At 36.3% G+C, this 20,097-nt stretch overlaps 1 protein-coding gene across 1 annotated transcript in view; it reads right to left on the bottom strand.

Moving 5' to 3' along the window:
- Positions 1-20,097, bottom strand: part of CFAP47 (cilia and flagella associated protein 47) — a 494,762-nt gene that overhangs the window by 311,886 nt on the left and 162,779 nt on the right. Inside the window, exons 28-30 of the mRNA XM_035002133.1 lie at positions 18,109-18,234; positions 16,696-16,927; positions 5,655-5,876 (exon numbers count right to left, since the gene is read on the bottom strand). Coding sequence (XP_034858024.1) covers positions 5,655-5,876; positions 16,696-16,927; positions 18,109-18,234 — 580 coding nt within the window. The remainder of the gene's footprint in view (positions 1-5,654; positions 5,877-16,695; positions 16,928-18,108; positions 18,235-20,097) is intronic.

Raw genomic sequence — 20,097 nt, 5'->3', positions numbered from 1 at the left:
GTATATAGAAATGCAATAGATTTCTGTATGTTGATTTTGTATCCTTCAACTTTACTGAATTTGTGTATCAGTTCTAACAGTTTTTTGGTGGAGTCTTTCGGGTTTTCTATATATATAGCATCATGTCATCTGCAAATAGTGAAAGTTCTACTTCTTCCTTGCCAATTTGGAAGCTTTTTATCTCTTTTTGTTGTCTGATTACTGTGGCTAGGACTTCCAGTACTATGTTGAATAGAAGTAGTGAGAGTGGACATTCCTGTCTTGTTCCTGATTATAGAGTAAAAGTTCTCAGTTTTTCCTCATTTAGGATGATGTTAGCTGTGGGTTTTTCATATATGGCCTTTATTATGTTGAGGTATATTCCCTTTAAACCTACTTTGTTGAGGGTTTTTTTTTTTTTTTTTTTTATGAATGGATGTTGTACTTCGTCAAATGCTTTTTCTGTATCTACAGAAAGGATCATATGATTCTTTTACTCTGTGATGTACCACACTGACTGATTAGCAAATATTGAACCACCCTTGCAACCCTGGAATAAATCCCACCTGACTGTGGTGAATGATTTTTAAATTTTTGTTGAATACGGTTTGCTAGTATTTTATTGAGGAGTTTTGCATATATGTTCATCAGAGATACTGGCCTATACTCTTTTTTTGTGGTGTCTTTATCTAGTTTTGGTATCAGGGTAACGCTGGTCTCAAGGAATGAATTTGGAAGTTTTTCCTCCATTTCTATTTTTTGGTATAGTTTGCGAGAGGTATTAACTCTTCTTTAAATGTTTGGTAGAATTCACTTGTGAAGCCCTCTGGTTCTGGACTTTCGTTTGTTGGGAGGTTTTTGATTACTGATTAAATTTCTTTGCTTGTTATCAGTCTGTTCAAATTTTCTATTTCTTCCTGATTCAGTTTTTGTGATTTACAGGTTTCTAGGAATTTAACCCTCTCTTCTAGGTTGTGCAATTTGTTGACATATAGTTTTTCATAATATTCTCTTATGATTATTTGTATTTCTGTGGTGTTGGTTGTTATTTCTTCTCTCTCATTTGTGATTTTATTTATTTGGTCCTTTCTATTTTCTTTTCAATATGTCTGGCTACAGGTTTATCAATTTTATTAATTTTTTTCAAAGAACCAAGCCCTAGTTTCATTCATGTGTTCTACTGTTCTTTTAGTTTCTATATTATCTATTTCTGCTCTAATTATTATTTCCTTCCTTCTTCTGGCTTTAGGCTTCATTTGTTGTTTTATTTTCTAGTTCCTTTAGGTATAAAGTTAGGTTGTTTATTTGAGATTTTTCTTGCTTCTTGAGGTAGGTCTGTATTGCTATATATTTCCCTCTTAGGACCTATTTGTTGCATCCCAAAGGTTTTAGACCATTGTGTTTCAATTTTCATTTGTTTCCATGTATTTTTTAATCTCTTCTCTGATTTCTTTATTGACCCATTCATTGTTTAGTAGCATGTTATTTAACTTCCATATATTTGTTGTCTTTCCAGATTTTTTCTTGTGGTTGCCTTCTAGTTTCATAATGTTGTGGTCAGAAAAGGTGCATAGTATGACTTCAATCTTATTGTATTTGTTGAGGTTTGTTTTGTGGCCTAATATGTGATGTAGTCTGGAGAATGTTCCATGTGCACTTGAAAAGAATGTGTATTCTGCTGTTTTAGGTTGGAATGTTCTGAATATATGTGTAAAGTCCATCTGGTCCAGTGTGTCATTCAAAGCCACTGTTTTCTTATTGATTTTCTGTTTAGATGATCTGTCCATTGATGTAAGTGGGGGTAGTAAAGGCCCCGACTATTATTGTATTATTACTGATTAGTTCCTTGATATCTGTTATTAACTATTTTATGTATTTGTGTGCTCCCATGTTGGATGCGTAAATATTTGCAATTGTTGTATCTTCTTGATGGATTGTCCCCTTTGTTATTATGTAGAACCCTTCTTTGTCTCTTGTTACAGTCTTTGTTTTAAAGTCCAGTTTGTCCAATGTAGGTATTGCTAATCTGGCTTTCTTTTGACATCCATGTGCATGTAAATATTTCTCCATCCCTTCACTTTAAATCTACAGGTGTCATGAGTCTCTTGTAGGCAGCATATAGATGGGTCTTCTATCTTTTTTTCCATCCATTCTGACACCCTATGTCTTTTGACTGGAGCCTTTAGTCCATCTACATTCAAAGGAATTATTGATAACTATATATTACCATTTTATTACTTTTTTTGTCATTGTTTCTGGAGATTTTTCTCTGACCTCTTGTCTTCCTCTTTTTTATGTTTTGCTTATTTTCTTTAGTGATATATTTGGATTTCTTTCTCTTTATTCTTTGCATTTCTAGTAGTGGTTTGTCCTATATGGTTACCATTAGGTTTGTATATAACCTCTTCTGAATACAGCAGTCTATATTAAGTTGATGGTCATTTAAGTCTGAACCCATTCTTTTCTCCTCTTTTCCCCATGTTTGAGATACATGTTAATATATTTTATACCCTTTTTTTGGTGAGTTCCTTGACTGATTTTTTTTACAGAAATATTCATTTTTACTGCATTTGTGTTTCCTGCATTGGTCCTGTCACTTTTGGTCTCTCGTTTCCACTTAGAGAGTCCCTTTTAATATTTCTTGCAGGGCTAGTTTAGTGGTCACAAACTCCTTTAGTTTTTGTTTGTCTGGGGAAATGCTTATCGCTCCTATTCTGAACTGAGGCCTTGTTGGATAGAGGATTCTTGGCTTCAGATTATTCCCATTCAGCCCTCTGAATATATCGTGCCACTCTCTTCTGGCTTGCCAAGTTTCTGTTGAAGAATCCCCATCTGGCCTTATGGGTTTTCTCTTGTAAGTTAATGACTTCTTTTGTCTTGCTGCTTGTAAGATTTTTTCTTTATCACTATACTTAGAAAATTTAATTATAATATGTCTTGGTGTTGGCCTGCTTTTGTTGATTTTGTTGGGGGTTCTCTGTGCATCCTGGATGAGGATGTCTTTTTCCTTCTCCAGATTAGGGAAGTTTTCAGCTATTATTTCTTCAAATAAATTTTCTGCACCCTTTTCTCTCTTCTTCTGGAACTCCTATAACACGAATGCTATTACGTTTGATAGAGCCACTGAGTTCCCTAAGTTTATTCTCGTTTCACATAATTTTTCATTCTCTCTTTTGTTCAGCTTCATTGTTTTCCATTTCATTGTCTTCCAGGTCATTACTTCATTCCTCTGCTTCTTCCAGCCTGGTGTTCATTGCATCAAGTGTGTTTCTAATCTCATTTATTGCACTCTTCATCTCTGATTCTTTTTAAATTCTTTTATCTCTGTGGTAAGGGTCTCCCTGATGTTCTCTATTCTTCTCTCAATTCCAGTAAGTATCCCTATGATCATTGCTTTACATTCTCCATCAGGCATGTTACTTATCTCTGTTTCACTTAGATCTCTGTCTGTGACCTTATCTTTTTCTTTCGTTTGGGATAAATTCCTCTGTCTTCTAATTTTGTCTAAGTCTCTGCCTGCTTCTTTTATTAGAAAAGCCAGTTATTTCTCCTACTCCTGAAAGTAATAGCCTTATGAAGAAAAGGTCATGTAGTGCCCAGGGCCTGGCTTTTCAGGGAGTGTCTCTGGTATGTGTTACATGTGTGCTGCCATTGTGTCCTGGCCACTTTATCCTTCGGGCCAGTCATCTGCAGAGGCTTTCCTTGCCTGCTGTGGGCAGTGTTTGATTCCTGGCCTGAATGTGGCAAGTTTTAACTACATATGCTTTGGTCTGCTTGTGAAATGAGACCTGTCACCACCTCCACTCTCTTGCAGGAACTGAGGTCCTGCAAAATTCTCTGGTCAGGAGATGTGGTATGGACAGGGGTTTGTGCTGCTCTTCTGGGGGAAGGATCTGCCGGCTGGAACTGATGCAAGTATGACTGAGAAGGGCAGTCTCATTGGAGTGCAGGGAGGGAGGCTTAGTATAAGCAAGTTAGACAGCCAGTATCACTGCTGTGCTGCTTCCCACTGGTGGCTCTGTGCTTATGGTGAGGGGCCGGGGAAGGAAATGGCACCAGCAAGCTCCTTTGTTCCTGGAGAGGTATCTCTGTGAATGCTGCTTCTCAGGGACACACTAAGAAAAAATGATCTCCCCAATGTGTGCCCCAGTCGTTCTTCAGCTCACTGTTTCCATACTGGATTCCCTCAGGTTGTTTGCCTGCCTTCTCTCCTAGAGCAGCACAGAGCTTTCCAGGCTGTATCACAGCAAGCCCACTGACCTTTAAAACTCCAGTGTTCAAGTCCCACTGGTTTCAAGAACTCACGAAATTCTGCCCCTCTCGTTTTGCAAGCCAATGTCTAAGAGGAAACATTCTCCTTTCGTGTTCCCCTGCATGCTCCTCTCTCTATCGCCCTTCTCAATGACCCTGGCTCCCTCCCCTCTGCAGCACCCAGGATTTACTTCTCCCCTAAACCACTTCTCCACACTTCCTACCTTCTTCAATGTGACCTCTTTTCTCCCTTTAGTTGTGTAGTTCTATCAGTCTTCAGGTCAATTTTGGGGTATTCAGGATGATTTGATAGTTATCTGGTTGTGTTCATGGAACAAGGTGAGTCTAGGGTACTCCTACTCTGTTGTCATATTCCTGTTTCTCTGCACCATGTCTAATTTTTAAGACCATAGTATTGCAGGGGACTCAAAAATTCTGATCTGGAAATTAAAAAAACTTGAACAGCAATTTTTCATTTGCATTCCAGCTATAAGATTCCTCCTGTTACCTTTCATCCCCACCCCTGCTAAGGTAGGTGAACATCTCTGACTAACTATGGAGTAGATTCCATACAGAAAGAAGCAATGATATAAAAACACAGTAATATATTTCAAAATATATGAACCCTATTGCATACATGATTATAAGTAACAAATGCTATTTTAGTGTTACAGAAGCATGGTTAAATGGAATAGTAACACTGCTTATAGATGTTCCAGTGGATAAGGATACTGCAAATACAGGTAAAATAAGGAATATAAATTCACCCATACTCTCCTTAGACTTTTAGTAAACACTGCTTTTCCATTTCTTGGCCACTCACCATTTAATCTCTGCAGAGGAACTACAGACCTTATAATGACAAGTATTTTTCCTGTATTTTCTGTCAACCATTTATGGAAATTTTCACCTGCTGATTATTTTTATATTAAAAGACTTAACTATGCTGACTAAAAATTCATAGTATAACTTGAGATTATACTAACAGTATTCTGAGAAATAAACTTATTGGTTTCATCTCTTTTTACTTCTATGGATTTCTATATTTGTCTAGGTAAAAAAAATCTCAAAATGAGGTCATGGACCAGAACAAATAAGTATCACCTGAAACTCCTTATAAATACAAATTAACATCATAAACTCTGTGAGTAAGGGCCAACAACCTGTTTAACATGCTATCACAATGATTTGGATAGATGATAAAGCTTGAGAATGAGTGCTTTAGATAATCAATTTAATAGCCTATGAAGTGCTTATTTTCTATCATTTATATATTACAGGGTTATGAGTATAGTGGAAACTTAGTAAATATATTATAAAAAGACAAATAATTCAAAATCTATCTATCTACCTATCTACCCATCTACTTATGTATCTATCCAAGCCATAATTACATGTTTAAATTAGCACATCCATGCTCTTACTTGAGAAAGTCAAGAAGTGAAGAATGTTGAAAATGAAGTTGAGTCACCCTTTCAGTATAATCCTCAGGTAAGAACTGACTTGAATTAATTCCAGGTGGCATTTTTCCACTCAAGTGGAGCATCACATCGTAAATGGTCTTATTATATTTGGAAAAGTCATTCTGTCTAGAAAATTTTTTGGATGATGAGGTTGACGAGTAGAATTGTATTTTAAACACTTCCCTATGAGAAAACAATTTTAAAATTAAAAAAAACTCAACATGTTATGTTATGAAAAAATGTTCAATGACTAAATATAGTTCAATTTAAAATCAAATAAGAAATTACAAAATTTACCTTATTCAGCTACCATTTGTTAGTACAAATTAGATTTGATAACCCTGGAGCTTTTCACTACCTTGTTTTAAACACACATCATTATCTAATGTTGCAATTGTCAGGTCTGGAAGATTGGACTGTGATCAAAAAATGTAAGTGCTTTGGAGAAATAGTACATGGGTTAAGTCCTGGGCTCATTACCTACTAGCTGGTTGAGAAGTTATCCAAACTCACTGAACTCAAATTTTATACTATTTAAATTGGAGATAATAATGCCTATAATAGTTTTGAAGATAGATGTCAAACATTCATCACGCATGTTTAGACAAAAACAAATTTACACATATTTTCTCAATTTTGTATTTTAATAATTAGAAGGGCACATTGGCCTAAGTGGAGATTCACATTTTAAAGATAAGTCCAGAGAGCTATTGCTCCTATATATTTCTCTGTTCTTTAAATAAGACAGTACAACCTCTATTTCTGATACTTCCCACACTCAGTTATACTGCATGCTAATTTTTTTTTTAAAGATTTTATTTATTTATTTGACAGCGAAAGACACAGCGAGAGAGGGAACACAAGCAGGGGGAGTGGGAGAGGGAGAAGCAGGCTTCCCGCAGAGCAAGGAGCTGATGCAGGGCTCAATACCAGGACCCTGGGATCATGACCTGAGCCGAAGGCAGACGCTTAACAACTGAGCCACCCAGGCGCCCCTGCATGCTAATTTTTAAATTGAGTAAAATAAATCCAACCAATCCTTGCTGTCTATACTTTATCAGTTATCTAATACTATACTATATTGTCTATTTGCTTCATAGCAGTCAAAGTCAAAATGTATCACTAACTTAGACAAACAAATAAAAAGTGCCCAAGGAGCCATTTTGAATGGCAGTTCTCCAGTTTGGTAGCTAGTAGGTCTGTATTGCATATTATAGGACAAAGTACATTGACTTAGGTAAGGGGCTGACTACCATTGCTCAAACTCTGGCTCTGCCTCTTACTGTGGGACTTTATGGAAGCTATTTGACTTGTCTGTTTCTCAAGTTCCTCATTAGTAATGTACATAACAGAGCAGTATATCTTGAAGGTACCAACAAAGCAAACAAATATTTCATGGAAAAGAATTAACACTTGAAAATATTTCTATAAAAAATTATGAAAAAGATAAATGATCTAAACAGAATTAAGACATAACCAGACAATTACTAAAAAAAAGTAGAAAGAACCACAAGTTGAATACAAATAGAAAGAAACAATAAATAACATAAACAGACACACAGGGCCCCCACATATTACAGTTTTAAGACACAGATTTTAAAGTAATTGTATGTACTATGATTAAGATTGAGAATTTTGTCATCAAACTATAAATACAAAAATATAACTAATGGAGGGGCCCCTGGGTGGCTCAGTCAGTCAAGCATCCGATTCTTGATTTTGGCTCAGGTCATGACCTCAAGGTCATGAAATCGAGCCCTGCGTAGGGCTCTGCACTCAGAATGGAGTCTGCTTGAGATTCTCTCTCTCTCCCTCTGCCTCTGCCCTTACCCCCAATTGCTCTCTCTCTCTCAATAAGTAAAATCTTTAAAATATATGTATATAACTAAATGGAAATTTTAGAAATAAACAAATCCAGTAAGTAAAATTAAGAGAGCAATGGATGAAATTAACAGCAGACTAAATCAAGGGAAGAATTCATGCAATGGAATGTAGGCCATAGGAAAGTGTCTATACTGCAACAGAGAGGGACACAAGGATAGAAAAATACAGAAGAGTGAGCAAAGAAGAGGAGCCTCAAAGAATAAGGTAGTCACATAATGGGAAGGATATCGGTTGACAACTTTCCAAAACTGACAATAAAAAATCAAACCACAGATGAAAGAATCACTATGAATTCCAGTAAGAATAACTACAAAGAACAGGCTCTTTATGACGAAACATTTCCAAATGACCAAGAACATGTAAAAATTTTCTTAATAGCAAGAGCAGTAAGATGTCAGTTTAAACCACACCCATCAGAAAGAGCTAATATTGAAAAGACTGACAATATTAACTGTTTCTTACAATGCAGAGCAACTGGAACTTTCATTTATGACCTGTGGGAATGGAAATTGGTACAACCACCTTAGAAAATTGTTTAGAAGTAATTTCTAAAGGTGATCATATTTCTATCTTATGATCTGGCAATTTTAGTCTTAATATATATGCCTTTCAGAAATATGTACCAAAAGACGTATTAAAATTTCTATAGCATTATTCATAATAGAAAAATCTAGAAGCCAGTGAAATGTCTATGAACAGAATGATTAAATAATAGAATATTCATACAATGGCCTCGTATGCAGGATTACTAATAATCAACTCTGAAATGCAAAAATGAATCATATGAACATAATACTGAGCAAAAAAAAATCCAGATTCTACAAAAAAATGCAAACTGTATGATTCTTCCTACATAAAGTTCAAAAACAGAAAAAAACTAATCTTTGGTGTTAGAATTCAGGATAATGGTGACCCCTCTGGGAGATGGAAAGGGAGTTGGAAGGGGCAGGGATTCGGAGACATTAGCAGTGCTCTATTTCTTGGTCTAAGTGGTAGCTACATACATGTTCACATAGTTATAATTCTGTCTATATGTTACATGGTGACAAATATGATTAAAATTCAAAGAAACCTTAAACTCTGGAGTTTACAGATCTATGCTTGCATAATAAAACTTAAAAAAAAAAAGGTAGGAAATGATTACCATAAAAGTCAAGCTAGTAATTTCCTTTCAATTATAGAGATCTGGTAGGTTGTGTGGGTCTTAAGAAGTTTCTGGGGTGCTGTCAAAGTGAAACCTGCATAGGGGTTTGCTCTAGGAGTAAAATGAGGGGTTGTACTTGGGTTTGTGAATCTTTCTCTATGTGTGTTTTATTTCATGATTTAAAAAGTCAAAAGGAGGGGCACCTGGGTGACTCAGTATGTTAAGCGTCTGCCTTCAGCTCAGGTCATGATCCCAGGGTCCTCAGATCGAGCTCCACATTGGGCTCCCTGTTTGCGGGGGGCCTGCTTCTCCCTCTCCTTCCTGCTCGTGCTCTCTCGCTATCTCTCTCTCTCTCGCAAATAAAATAATTAAATCTTATAAATAAATAAATAAAATCATGAGGAAATAGCTTGGGTCTTCAAAGTTCCTCTAGCACCTGAAGACTGACTGAAATTAGCTAGTTAAAATTATTGTTCAGAGGACTGTTAATGGAAAAGGTGATATTGTTGGTGAATAACTGGATTGCCCACTGGAAGCACAAATTATGATGTATAAACTACAGTTTTTTCTTTAATAACTATATGCATGCATATCCCACAAATCTGAACTTTATGTGTCCACAACTGCCAAACTATGGAAAGAGCCAAGATGTCCATCAACAGATGAGTGGATAAAGAAGATGTGCCAAACTGGAATAATGAAATATTATGCAGCCATCAAAAAACCAGAAATCTTGCCATTTGCAACAACATGGATGCAACTAGAGGGTATTATGCTAAGCGAAATAAGTCAATCAGAGAATGACATGTATCATATGATCTCACTGATGTGAGGAATTCTTAATCTCAGGAAACAAACTGAGGGTTGCTGGAGTGGTGGGGAGTGGGAGGGATGGGGTGGCTGGGTGATAGACATTGGGGAGGGTATGTGCTATGGTTAGCACTGTGAATTGTGTAAGACTGTTGAATCACAGACCTGTACCCCTGAAACAAATAATACATTATATGTTAAAAAAAAAAAAAAAGACGATAGTAGGAAGGGAAAAATGAAGGGGCGGGGAAATCAGAGAGGGGGAGATGAACCATGAGAGACTATGGACTCTGAGAAACAAACTGAGGGTTCTAGAGGGGAGGGGGAATCCCTGCCCCATACGCAAACAATGAATGATGGAACACTACATTAAAAACTAATGATGTAATGTATGGTGATTAACATACCATAATAAAATAAAATTTTAAAAAATCTGGACTTTATGTTAATTAAAAGCTTGACAATTATTAACAATATTCCTTCTCCTCTTGTTTACATATTAGGATATTAAATGATTTTAAGTTTCTTATTCAATTATGAAAGTCCTCCTACTTTGGAGATTGAAAATATGCACAAGCAAAAGGCTCAATATACTTATGTCATGATCTATCTTTCCAGGTAAAGAAACCACCTACCACTTAATCACTATCACCAGCAAGCAAGTAATAAAATGGTTAAAGAAGGAAACTATCTTGAAAAGAATTATAAAATGATTCATTATTCTTAACAGCAATGTGGAGCAATGAAAAAAACTCAAGGAAGCCAACTCTAATCAGTTACTTAACCACTTTTATCTTAACACTTTCAGTCTAAAGACACATTTTTGTGACTTTGTTGGACATGGCTGGCAGAAAGAAGAGGCAGGCTGCTCAGAAACGGAGGAGAAACTTTATGTTTATATTATTAAATTTATCAGTAATCTTGCCAGCAGCTCAAAGTGACAAAGAAAAAGCATCACACACACACACACACACACTTTTTAGAAAACATTAGAACTTCCTACATCAAACTGGGGAAAAATCCTGTGTGAGGGAAGGGAAATATTGTTAATGAAATATCATTTGGTAAGTGCTTGGAAAAGATAGGTTTGTTCTTTTTTTTTAAAGACTTTATTTATTTATTTGACAGAGAGAGACATAGCAAGAGAGGGAACACAAGCAGGGGGAGTGGGAGAGGGAGAAGCAGTCTTGCCACTGAGCAGGGAGCCCGATGAGGACTCGATCCCAGGAACCTGGGATCATGACCTGAGCCAAAGGCAGATGCTTAATGACTGAGCCACCCAGGAAAAGATGGGTTTTAAATTTACCTTCCACTGTCAAATAGAAGAGTTAATGAATACAATGAATGAAATCAGAAATATAGAACACTACTAACATAAATCCATAAATTTAATATTAACAGCTAATATTTATTGAATGCTTACTAGGTCCTATGCACTATTCTGATAAAGAAATTACCTCTTCTAAATATCACAAGAACCCTATAAGGTAGGTATTATCATTACCTCCTTTTTACAAATGAGGAAACAGAGGCACTGAGAAAATATTTTATTTTGCATGCTGTCATTATGAATGGTAGGACATTCCAATGATTGACTTCCTGTGAGATTCTATATACTTACACTACATGCAAACTTCTGGGATAGAACGTAGCTTCAAAACAATTTGAATCCTGCCCCCTAAGCTTCCTGACTGGCATTCCCAGATGTGTTCTCGGTGTGTGGCAGCTGGAAGGAGGTACATGTGGGAGCGGAAGTTTGGACCAGCACTGGTAAGTACTGCAATCACTTCTACTAGATGCAGTGGAATTGCCACTAGGATTTGAGTGTTTCTGTGATCAGCTGCTCAGAGATCTTCCCAGTAGTGTTTGGAAAAAATGTTAATTCCCACAATTCATCCAACTTGAAGTAAGTGGACTATAATATTAGGTACATTTCCTCTGATGATTTCTGAAACATAAATTGTGTTCTTTTATATTTTTCAATAGCTATTTCCATCTTTTGGTGATTTGGGGAAGGGCTAAAAATAAAAAATATTTAGGGGCCTCTAAGAATTGAAAACAGACTACTAATCAATAAAGGTAATTTCCTCATATAATTGGTTTCTGCTATTCCACCTGAATATCTCTCAAGTCAACAAATGAAATGGGCCATAATGCCTGTCTGCTGCAAATTGTTTGTAAAGAGTGAAATTACCTGAGATAATACACCAATAAAGCAGCATTTCTGACAACCTGTATCTGCAGGTTCAAGAAAGGTGATGCATAAATATGTCCAAAAATGTTCAATAATGTTAAAAGGAAAACAAAAAGTTTTTGATATCCACACCATACTTCACAATGATTTCTAGTCTTCCAGGCTATCCATCCTGTAATGAATGACTCTCCAGTGGGGGGTTATTGATATAATGCCAGGCAGTTCCACTTTCCCTGTTAATATGGCTGACTTCACTAGAATTCACGGCTTGCCCAGGACTTTGAGCTTAACTTGATCTGAAATCCTAGACTTCAGCCTATAAACATTAGGATTACATAACTCTCCTCAGTTCTAGACTATTGTATTCTTAATCTTCTTGAACTGATATACCAACCATAGGTACTTAATAGTGCCCACTCTAAAGCCAAAGACAAAAATGCCAAATGGTGGAGCTCATGTCTTTCAAGTATTAAAGTTTCCTAAATCTTTTTTTTTTTAAAGATTTTATTTATTTATTTGACAGAGAGAGACACAGCGAGAGAAGGAACACAAGCAGGGGGAGTGGGAGAGGGAGAAGCAGACTTCCCGCTGAGCAGGGAGCCTGATGCGGGGCTCGATCCCAGGACCCTGGGATCATGACCTGAGCTGAAGGCAGATGCTTAACGACTGAGCCACCCAGGCGCCCCAATCTTTTTTTTTTTTTAAAGATTTTATTTATTTGACAGAGAGAGACATAGCAAGAGAGGGAACACAAACTGGGGGAGTGGGAGAGGGAGAAGCAGGCCTCCTGTGGAGCAGGGAGCCTGATGTGGGGCTCGATCCCAGGACCCTGGGATCATGACCTGAGCTGAAGGCAGACGCTTAACGACTGAGCCACCCAGGGGTCCCTAAAGTTTCCTAAATCTTAATCTGATTCTGTAATAATTGGCAAGTGGCATAATGCTTAAAAGTACTAGCTCTGGGGTAGAATGCTTGGGTTCAAATCCTGGCTCTACTATTTATCAGCTGAGTAATCTTGGAAAAGTTACTAATTCTCTCTGCCTCAGTTTCTCATCAGTAAAGTGGGGATAATAATAGTACCTACCTCACAGGGTCATTATAAAGAATAAGTGAATTAATACCCACAAAGCACATATAATTATGCCTTGTTCATAATAAGAGTCCAATACATATGAACCATTATCATTAATAAAATACCATCACAAAATTATTTTTAAAGGAACAAGGTAAGAGACATATTGCCAAGCAAGTTCAGTAGGGCATGGATTACTAGACCACAATAGTGAAAGCAATAACAAAAATGATAGGTCATTAAGGTGGAATAAATGGAAGAGTAAAACTGTGGAAAACTATGAGAAGGAAGATCAACTTTCTATTCAAGATGATAAAATGAACATCTGTGCTTATCTTCTCTCCCTCTCAAAATATTCCTGAAATGTCAGAAAGACTAGAGACCTGTAACAACACTAAAGTTGGGAAAAGAGCAATTAGTATACCAACAACTCTGAAGAAAATCTATAAAACAAAGAATGGATGGAATTGTACTGACGAATAAATTAAAATGATGGACTGCATAGCAGTAGGCTACAGGGGAAAAGGACACCATTTTTCCGAAAGGAACCTAAGACAGTCACCAAGATTACAGCTGGCAGATACAGAGGAAGGAAGTGACCTTCAGTACAGTAACCATGATGATTAATTCAAGTACTATATTTGGAAGAGATATTTGAGAAGGCAGGCATCCAAAACACAAAAACAGGATGCTATTATGAAAGAAATGGATGGATGGATGGATGGAAGGAAGGAAGGAAGGAAGGAAGGAAGGAAGGAAGGAAGGAAGGAAGGAAGGAAAGGAAGGAAGGATGGATAACACAGAGTTCCTGAAAAACAAACTATAAACACCAATTTAAAAATTTTATACAGGACTGGAAGAGCAAATGAAGAAGATCTACAAACATAAGGTACACCTGGGAGGCTCAGTCGGTTAAGCATCCAACTCTCAGTTTGGGCTCAGGTCATGATCTCAGGGTCGTGGGTTTGAGCCCCACGTCGGGCTCCAAGCTCAGCAGGGAGTCTGCTTGAGATTCTTTCTCTCCCTCTCTCTCTGCCCCTCTCCCTGCTTGTGTTCACATGCACGCTCTCTCTCTCTAATAAATAAATAAAATATTTTTTAAAAAAGAAGGTTTACAAACATAAGAAAGCAAAGACAGAAAAAGATAAAAATCATAGGACAAAACTGAAAGTGGTATAAAGGATCAGGCATGCAGATGCACCATCATTCTAAAAGGAGATTAAGAGAGAGAGAAGAGAGAACAAGAGAGGGCAGGAAAGAGGAGGGAGGGGAGAATAGTCAAAAGATGAGTTTTCTAAGTGAAAGGGCCTAATGAATAGCAAGGAGATTCAATGATATAAAATATTCCCACAGTCAGATTTTATTTCATAAATTGCAGATTAGCAAGGAAATGGGAACCATAAAATAATTCTGAAAGAATGAACATGGTACTCACAAAATATGAAATCAGACTTCTCATAAAAAAACTGAGTGAGTCCAGATAATGGGGTAATGTAGGAAACACTGGGTGTGGGGGTTCAAAGACTGGCAACATTATATTACCTTGAAAATATCCTCTTAGCCTGAGAGTCCATGATTCAAAGATTTCAAATAATGAATTAGCAGTGAATAACACTGTTACTTGGACAAAGTTTTTATTTATTTAAGATATTTGGTTTGGGGCAGCTTTCTTCCTAGGGTTAGAGAAGTCCCCGTATTCCTCTAGAACTATGTTTCCCCAAGCAGTACCCAATGACACGAATGAGTACCCACCTATCAAAATAGCAAGGTATTCAACTCTGTCAGTTAAAAACCAGACCAGCAATGTAACTCATTAGTAGGGATATAAAATAGAAAACTTACTAGAAAATCACCCAAAAATAAAGCAGATTTTTAAAAGCTTATATTATTTGATCCAGTGATAACACTCTGAAATCCTTCCTATGTAACATCCAGAAATATCTGCTACTATTTACAAACAGATATATTGAATCTTGGCATTGTTTACATTAGGAAAATATAGAACAAAATAACATAATTAAATACCCCCAAGTTAATGAGAATGTGCAAGTATATAAAGATGCATAAATTCAATAAAATATTATACAAATTAGCAACTGTTATAGTAAAAATATACAGAAAATAAAAATTAAGATCACAAGCTCTATAAAAAACAACAAAAATGAGAATGCCTAATAGCAAAATTTCTGGGATGCATCCAACATGAAATGAAGACATAAATGTATAGACCTGAAAATAATTAAGCATACAAGTCAAGTTTAAAGAAATGAATTTTAAAGAAAAAATCAGCATTAAATGATTTAGAAAACATAGAAATGGATAAATTAATTCAAAAATTTATTCATCACAGGAGACATAAAAGTATAATATGTATAATAAAAATTAGATAAAAATTATAAATGAGAAAGAGACTATGAACATATAAACAATACTACTAGTAGTCACTACTGTCAGATAATGAATTTTAAATGTCTGATCAATGATCTTCCTTAAAATGAAATCATTAAAATTTACTCAAAATAGACACAATTTTCAGTAGAACAAACAGCAAGGCAGAAAACTAAAAAGTTATTAACAGAATAATTTCTCTAAAAATATTCCCTGGAGTCAGATGATTTTATGATCAAGCCTGTAAATTTTCAGTGTACCTGCTGTATTAATTTTCCCCCAGCATAGGTAAAGATGAAATATTAGCTAATTCATTCTATGAAGCTGATATTGTCCCATTAATCTAAAAAACTGAAAAAGGGGCACCTGGGTGGCTCAGTTGGTTAAGCGCCTGCCTTCGGCTCAGGTCATGATCCCAGGGTCCTGGGATCGAGTCCCACATTGGGCTCCCTGCTCGGCGGGAGGCCTGCTTCTCCCCTTCCCACTCCCCCTGCTTGTGTTCCTGCTCTCGCTGTCTCTGTCTCTGTCAAATAAATAAATAAAATCTTTAAAAAAATTAAAAAATAAAAATAAATAAAAAACTGAAAAAGATAACTTAAAGGAAAACTATAGATTTAGTATAACCTAACTCCCTCCTGAATATAGACGCAAAAATGCTACTATAGCTCTTCTAGCTACAGAGATGAAGTCCTCGCCCCTATGGTGCCAGCAAATCACCCCAAGCTCTGAGAAAGGAGGTAGAACTGTGAGAACCACTACAGCAGCAACGTGAACCAAGGGAGGTGCTAAATTCCAATTTAAATTAATAACAGAATTAAGTGACTTGATATAAACCAATGCAGTTTACCTACTTTAGATATGCTGAGTACTAAAAAGTCCACGAAAGAGGGAAGGAAATGTACTGTCTACCTGACCACACTCCAGATCGAGAGCTGATAGTTCCTTTATATGTACCCATGGAGTTTCCAAAGTTTTCAGATTTAAAACGGCTTTTCTTACCCATAGTTTACCCGTTGTCATTTGACAGATGAGGAAAGTGAGGTTCAGAGATTTTAAATACTGACCTCAAATCATGCAATGTTTAGAAGAAATAAAAAATATATACCTATAGCAGGGGAGCCTCTGTGGTTCAGTCAGTTAAGCTCTTGGTTTCGGCTCAGGTCATGATCTCAGGGTCCTCGGGTCATGCCCCATGTGGCGACCCATCTGGGGCTCTGCGCTCAGCCCAGTCTGTTCGAGATCCTCTCCCTCCGCCCTTCCCCCCGCGTGCACACAGGTACACGCACTCCCTCTCTAATAAATAAACAAATCTTTATTTTTTAAAAAAAGTATACCTATACCAAAGAATTTATATTTGCGTCCTTTTGCTTTTCTTAAAGTAGCCTCCTCCTAATTTACCAGCGTAGAATAAATCATTTAACATTGTGTTTCACATAAAACCACCCCAATGAGTAGACTATATTTTATTATATGATACAAAGCAAGTTTTAGAGAAACACATAGCTGTTACCTTCTAATTGTTTCTGGAATAGAAAGAGAATGGGGTCCTTCAGGCCAGCCGAAGAGACTGAACCAGGTCTGAGCAGCATTTACAACCTTCTCAAAGAAGACATACGCCTTTGTTCCTTCTTCAGGAGAAAACCAATGCTCATTTTTCTCCTCCTTTTCCATAGATCTATCATTGTCTTTCTTTGATGTTTTACTTTTGCCTGAGTTCAGCCTTTCATGTATTATTTCAATTCCTAAAATTCACATTTGTTTGTAAAAAAGGTTACATCACCATAGAGTAAAATAATCCTGTCAGCTATTGCTATTCGTATGCAGACAAATAAAGCTCATTTTACAAATTATGCTAGGTTCTCAAAGAAATTCTGAGTCAATTTACTGTATCTTGAAAACAAGAAAATAGATTTATTTTCAAATACGTAACAGAAATACTTTAAAAATGGTAGAATTTCAATAAAGAAAACCATTAAATTTTCTTCTTGCCATAATGGTATGTGTAAACATGCCCCAAAGTGGAATGTTTCATTTTCAATTACACATGTAAAATATTTTGACCATTCTTCAATTCTACTTAATAGAATTAAGCCTTAGATGGAAAACTTACAGAAACAAAATATTGGTTTCATATTCAAAATGACTTTTTATCCAAGTGAAGCACTTTAATAAAACAAAACGTTTCAAGGTAGAGAAATTTTCAAGGATACAAAATGCTTTTATATTTTTTTTCACAAATATCTATGTAAGGGCACAAGCACACAGTCATTTAAAAACCTCACAATACTTAATTTAGTTTGGTCCATTCAATAAACAGGAAAATTTTCAATATTACCCATATCCAGAGAAAGGAATATTTGAATAGTTAATTACAAATGATAATACCAAATTCATATCTTTATCTATTTATCTGTGCTCATCTCTTTCTAAGATAGGTAATACTGGGTCCAGCTAAATAACTGGCAGACAAACCCATAGTTTGGCAGTTCTCAGACTGCAGAGAGAGTAGCTGGGATGTCACGGCAAATTTAGAGGGGCTCTACAGAATATTTAACATTTTAGTTAAATATCACTACTGCATTTGTTGGATATCATATGAATTACTAGTCTTAGGTTTTTCAACCAAAACATTTAATAAAGGGAATTGCTTGGCACATCTTTTGACCTAGGGGAAAAGTAAGATACTAAGTATACTGTGTATACTGATACTAAGTATACTGTGAACAAAAAACATTGGAGAATCTCTGCTCCACATCATTGGAGAGAGCTCCCAAAGCAGATGACCCACTTAAAACTAATTAAAAATTCATGTTTTACTTCATGGATTTCTTCTTCCCTGAAGCCCAAGTTTTCAATTCAATAATATTAAACAGATCATGTTAAGAAGTGGGCTTGCTCGGGACAATATATATTTGCCACATACCAACAAATAATCTTCTCTCTGCAGGCTCAGCATCATTAAATTTAGTAGGAGCAGGAGAGGATAAACCAGCTTCTTGGTAGGGAAGCAAAACATTGTCTCTATTCTTCAAAGAATTGTCATCCTTATCTACAAATGATACATTGGAACACAGTAAGTCAACAAGCATTTGTGAGCTCACTCTCAAATTACTGAATCTGAATTTCATAATTTTCTATATTATATATAATAAATATGTATATATATATATATAGAGAGAGAGAGAGAGAGTAAAAAAATTTTTTTAAGTATAAATGTCCATACTTAAAATAAGATGTCAAGGAAAAGACTGTAAAAGCTGATATGGTTTTCTGAACTGAATTAATTTTATTCAACAAGGCCATTATTATGGCATATCAAAGTTTTTGGACAATGAACAATGCTCAACTTTAGGATAAACAAAGATATCTAAACCATTTTAAATGTTTCTACACCAAAATTTTTGGATTCTATATGGTGCTCAAAATTGAATATAGGAAGAGCATCACTGGGGCGCCTGGGTGGCTCAGTCGTTAAGCGTCTGCCTTCGGCTCAGGTCATGATCCCAGGGTCCTGGGATCCAGCCCCGCATCGGGCTCCCTGCTCCGCGGGAAGCCTGCTTCTCCCTCTCCCGCTCCCCCTGCTTGTGTTCCCTCTCTCGCTGTCTCTCTCTCTGTCAAATAAATAAATAAAAATCTTTAAAAAAAAAAAAAAAAGAAGAAGAAGAAGAGCATCACTAACAAAAGTAATTTCTTCCTAGTTAATTTTCTGAAATGAAATCATTGCTTGGTTATGAGTTGACACCATTTTGCATGGCTTTCGATCTCTATTCCAGTTAGAGTTGTCTGTATATACACTAGAATTTGCCACCATGGTAATCTGAGCCCAACCAAAGGCAATGTTAAGAAAAGGCAGTATGTGTGAATGGGATATTACTCAGTCATCAGAAAGGATGAATACCCACCACTTGCATCAACATGGATGGGACTGGAGGGGATTATGCCAAGTGAAATAAGTCAAGCAGAGAAAGACAATTATCTATGGTTTCACTCATATGTGGAACAAAAGCAATAGCACGGAGGACCTAGGGGAAGGGAGGGAAAACTGAAGAGGGAGAAATCACAGAGGGAGACGAGCCGTAAGAGACTATGGACTCCTGGAAAGAAACTGAGGGTTTCAGAGGAGAGGGGAGTGGGGAGATGGGGTAACTGGGTGATGGGTATTGAGGAGGGCACATGTTGTGATGACCACTGGGTGTTATATGCAACTAATGAATCACTGAACACTACATCAAAAACTAATGATGTACTATACAGTGGCTAACTGAACATAATAAAAAAATAATAATAATAAAAGAAGAAAGAAAGAAAGAAAGGCAGTATATGTGAACTAAGGCCAGATTATCTATCTATTTGTCTATCTATCATCTATCATCTATTTTCTATCTATTCACACATATGTATATGTATATGCACATACATATATGCATAATGTAATTCTGTCAGAAAAGCATAGCCTTTGCAGTTAGAAATTTCTGATTTGAAATCTTGGCACCACAACTCCTGAGCTATTCAAGTACGGGGATGTTATATAAGTTCTCTGAAACAGGTTTTTATCCATGAAATGACACCAAAGGTTCTGAGCTCATGAATCTGTTGTAAGGGTTACTTTACAGGCAATAACACAGATAAGTAAGCTGGCATATACTAAGTTCCTTCCATTTTTTCAATACAAAGCCAATCAGAATTTACCAGAGAATGTGCTTATCTCTGCAATGCTACACCACTACAGACTTCATAAAAATGAGCCTTAGAAAATTCAATGATAGAATGATTCATTGTGGATGCACTAGGCAATATCTTTTCAATTTACCATCAAATAATAAAAAGTTCCTAGTGGGGTGCAAACCCACATCTGTACTCTTCAACTAGAGGCAATGATTCATACATTAGCTTATATTCAGCATATTAGCTC

The sequence above is a fragment of the Mirounga leonina genome, unplaced genomic scaffold (assembly GCF_011800145.1).
Source record: "Mirounga leonina isolate KUSES-001 unplaced genomic scaffold, KU_Mleo_1.0 Mir_101609, whole genome shotgun sequence".
NCBI lineage: Eukaryota > Metazoa > Chordata > Mammalia > Carnivora > Phocidae > Mirounga > Mirounga leonina.
The sequence above is the reverse complement of the archived record's forward strand: the minus strand, read 5'-3'. Positions and strand labels throughout refer to the sequence as shown.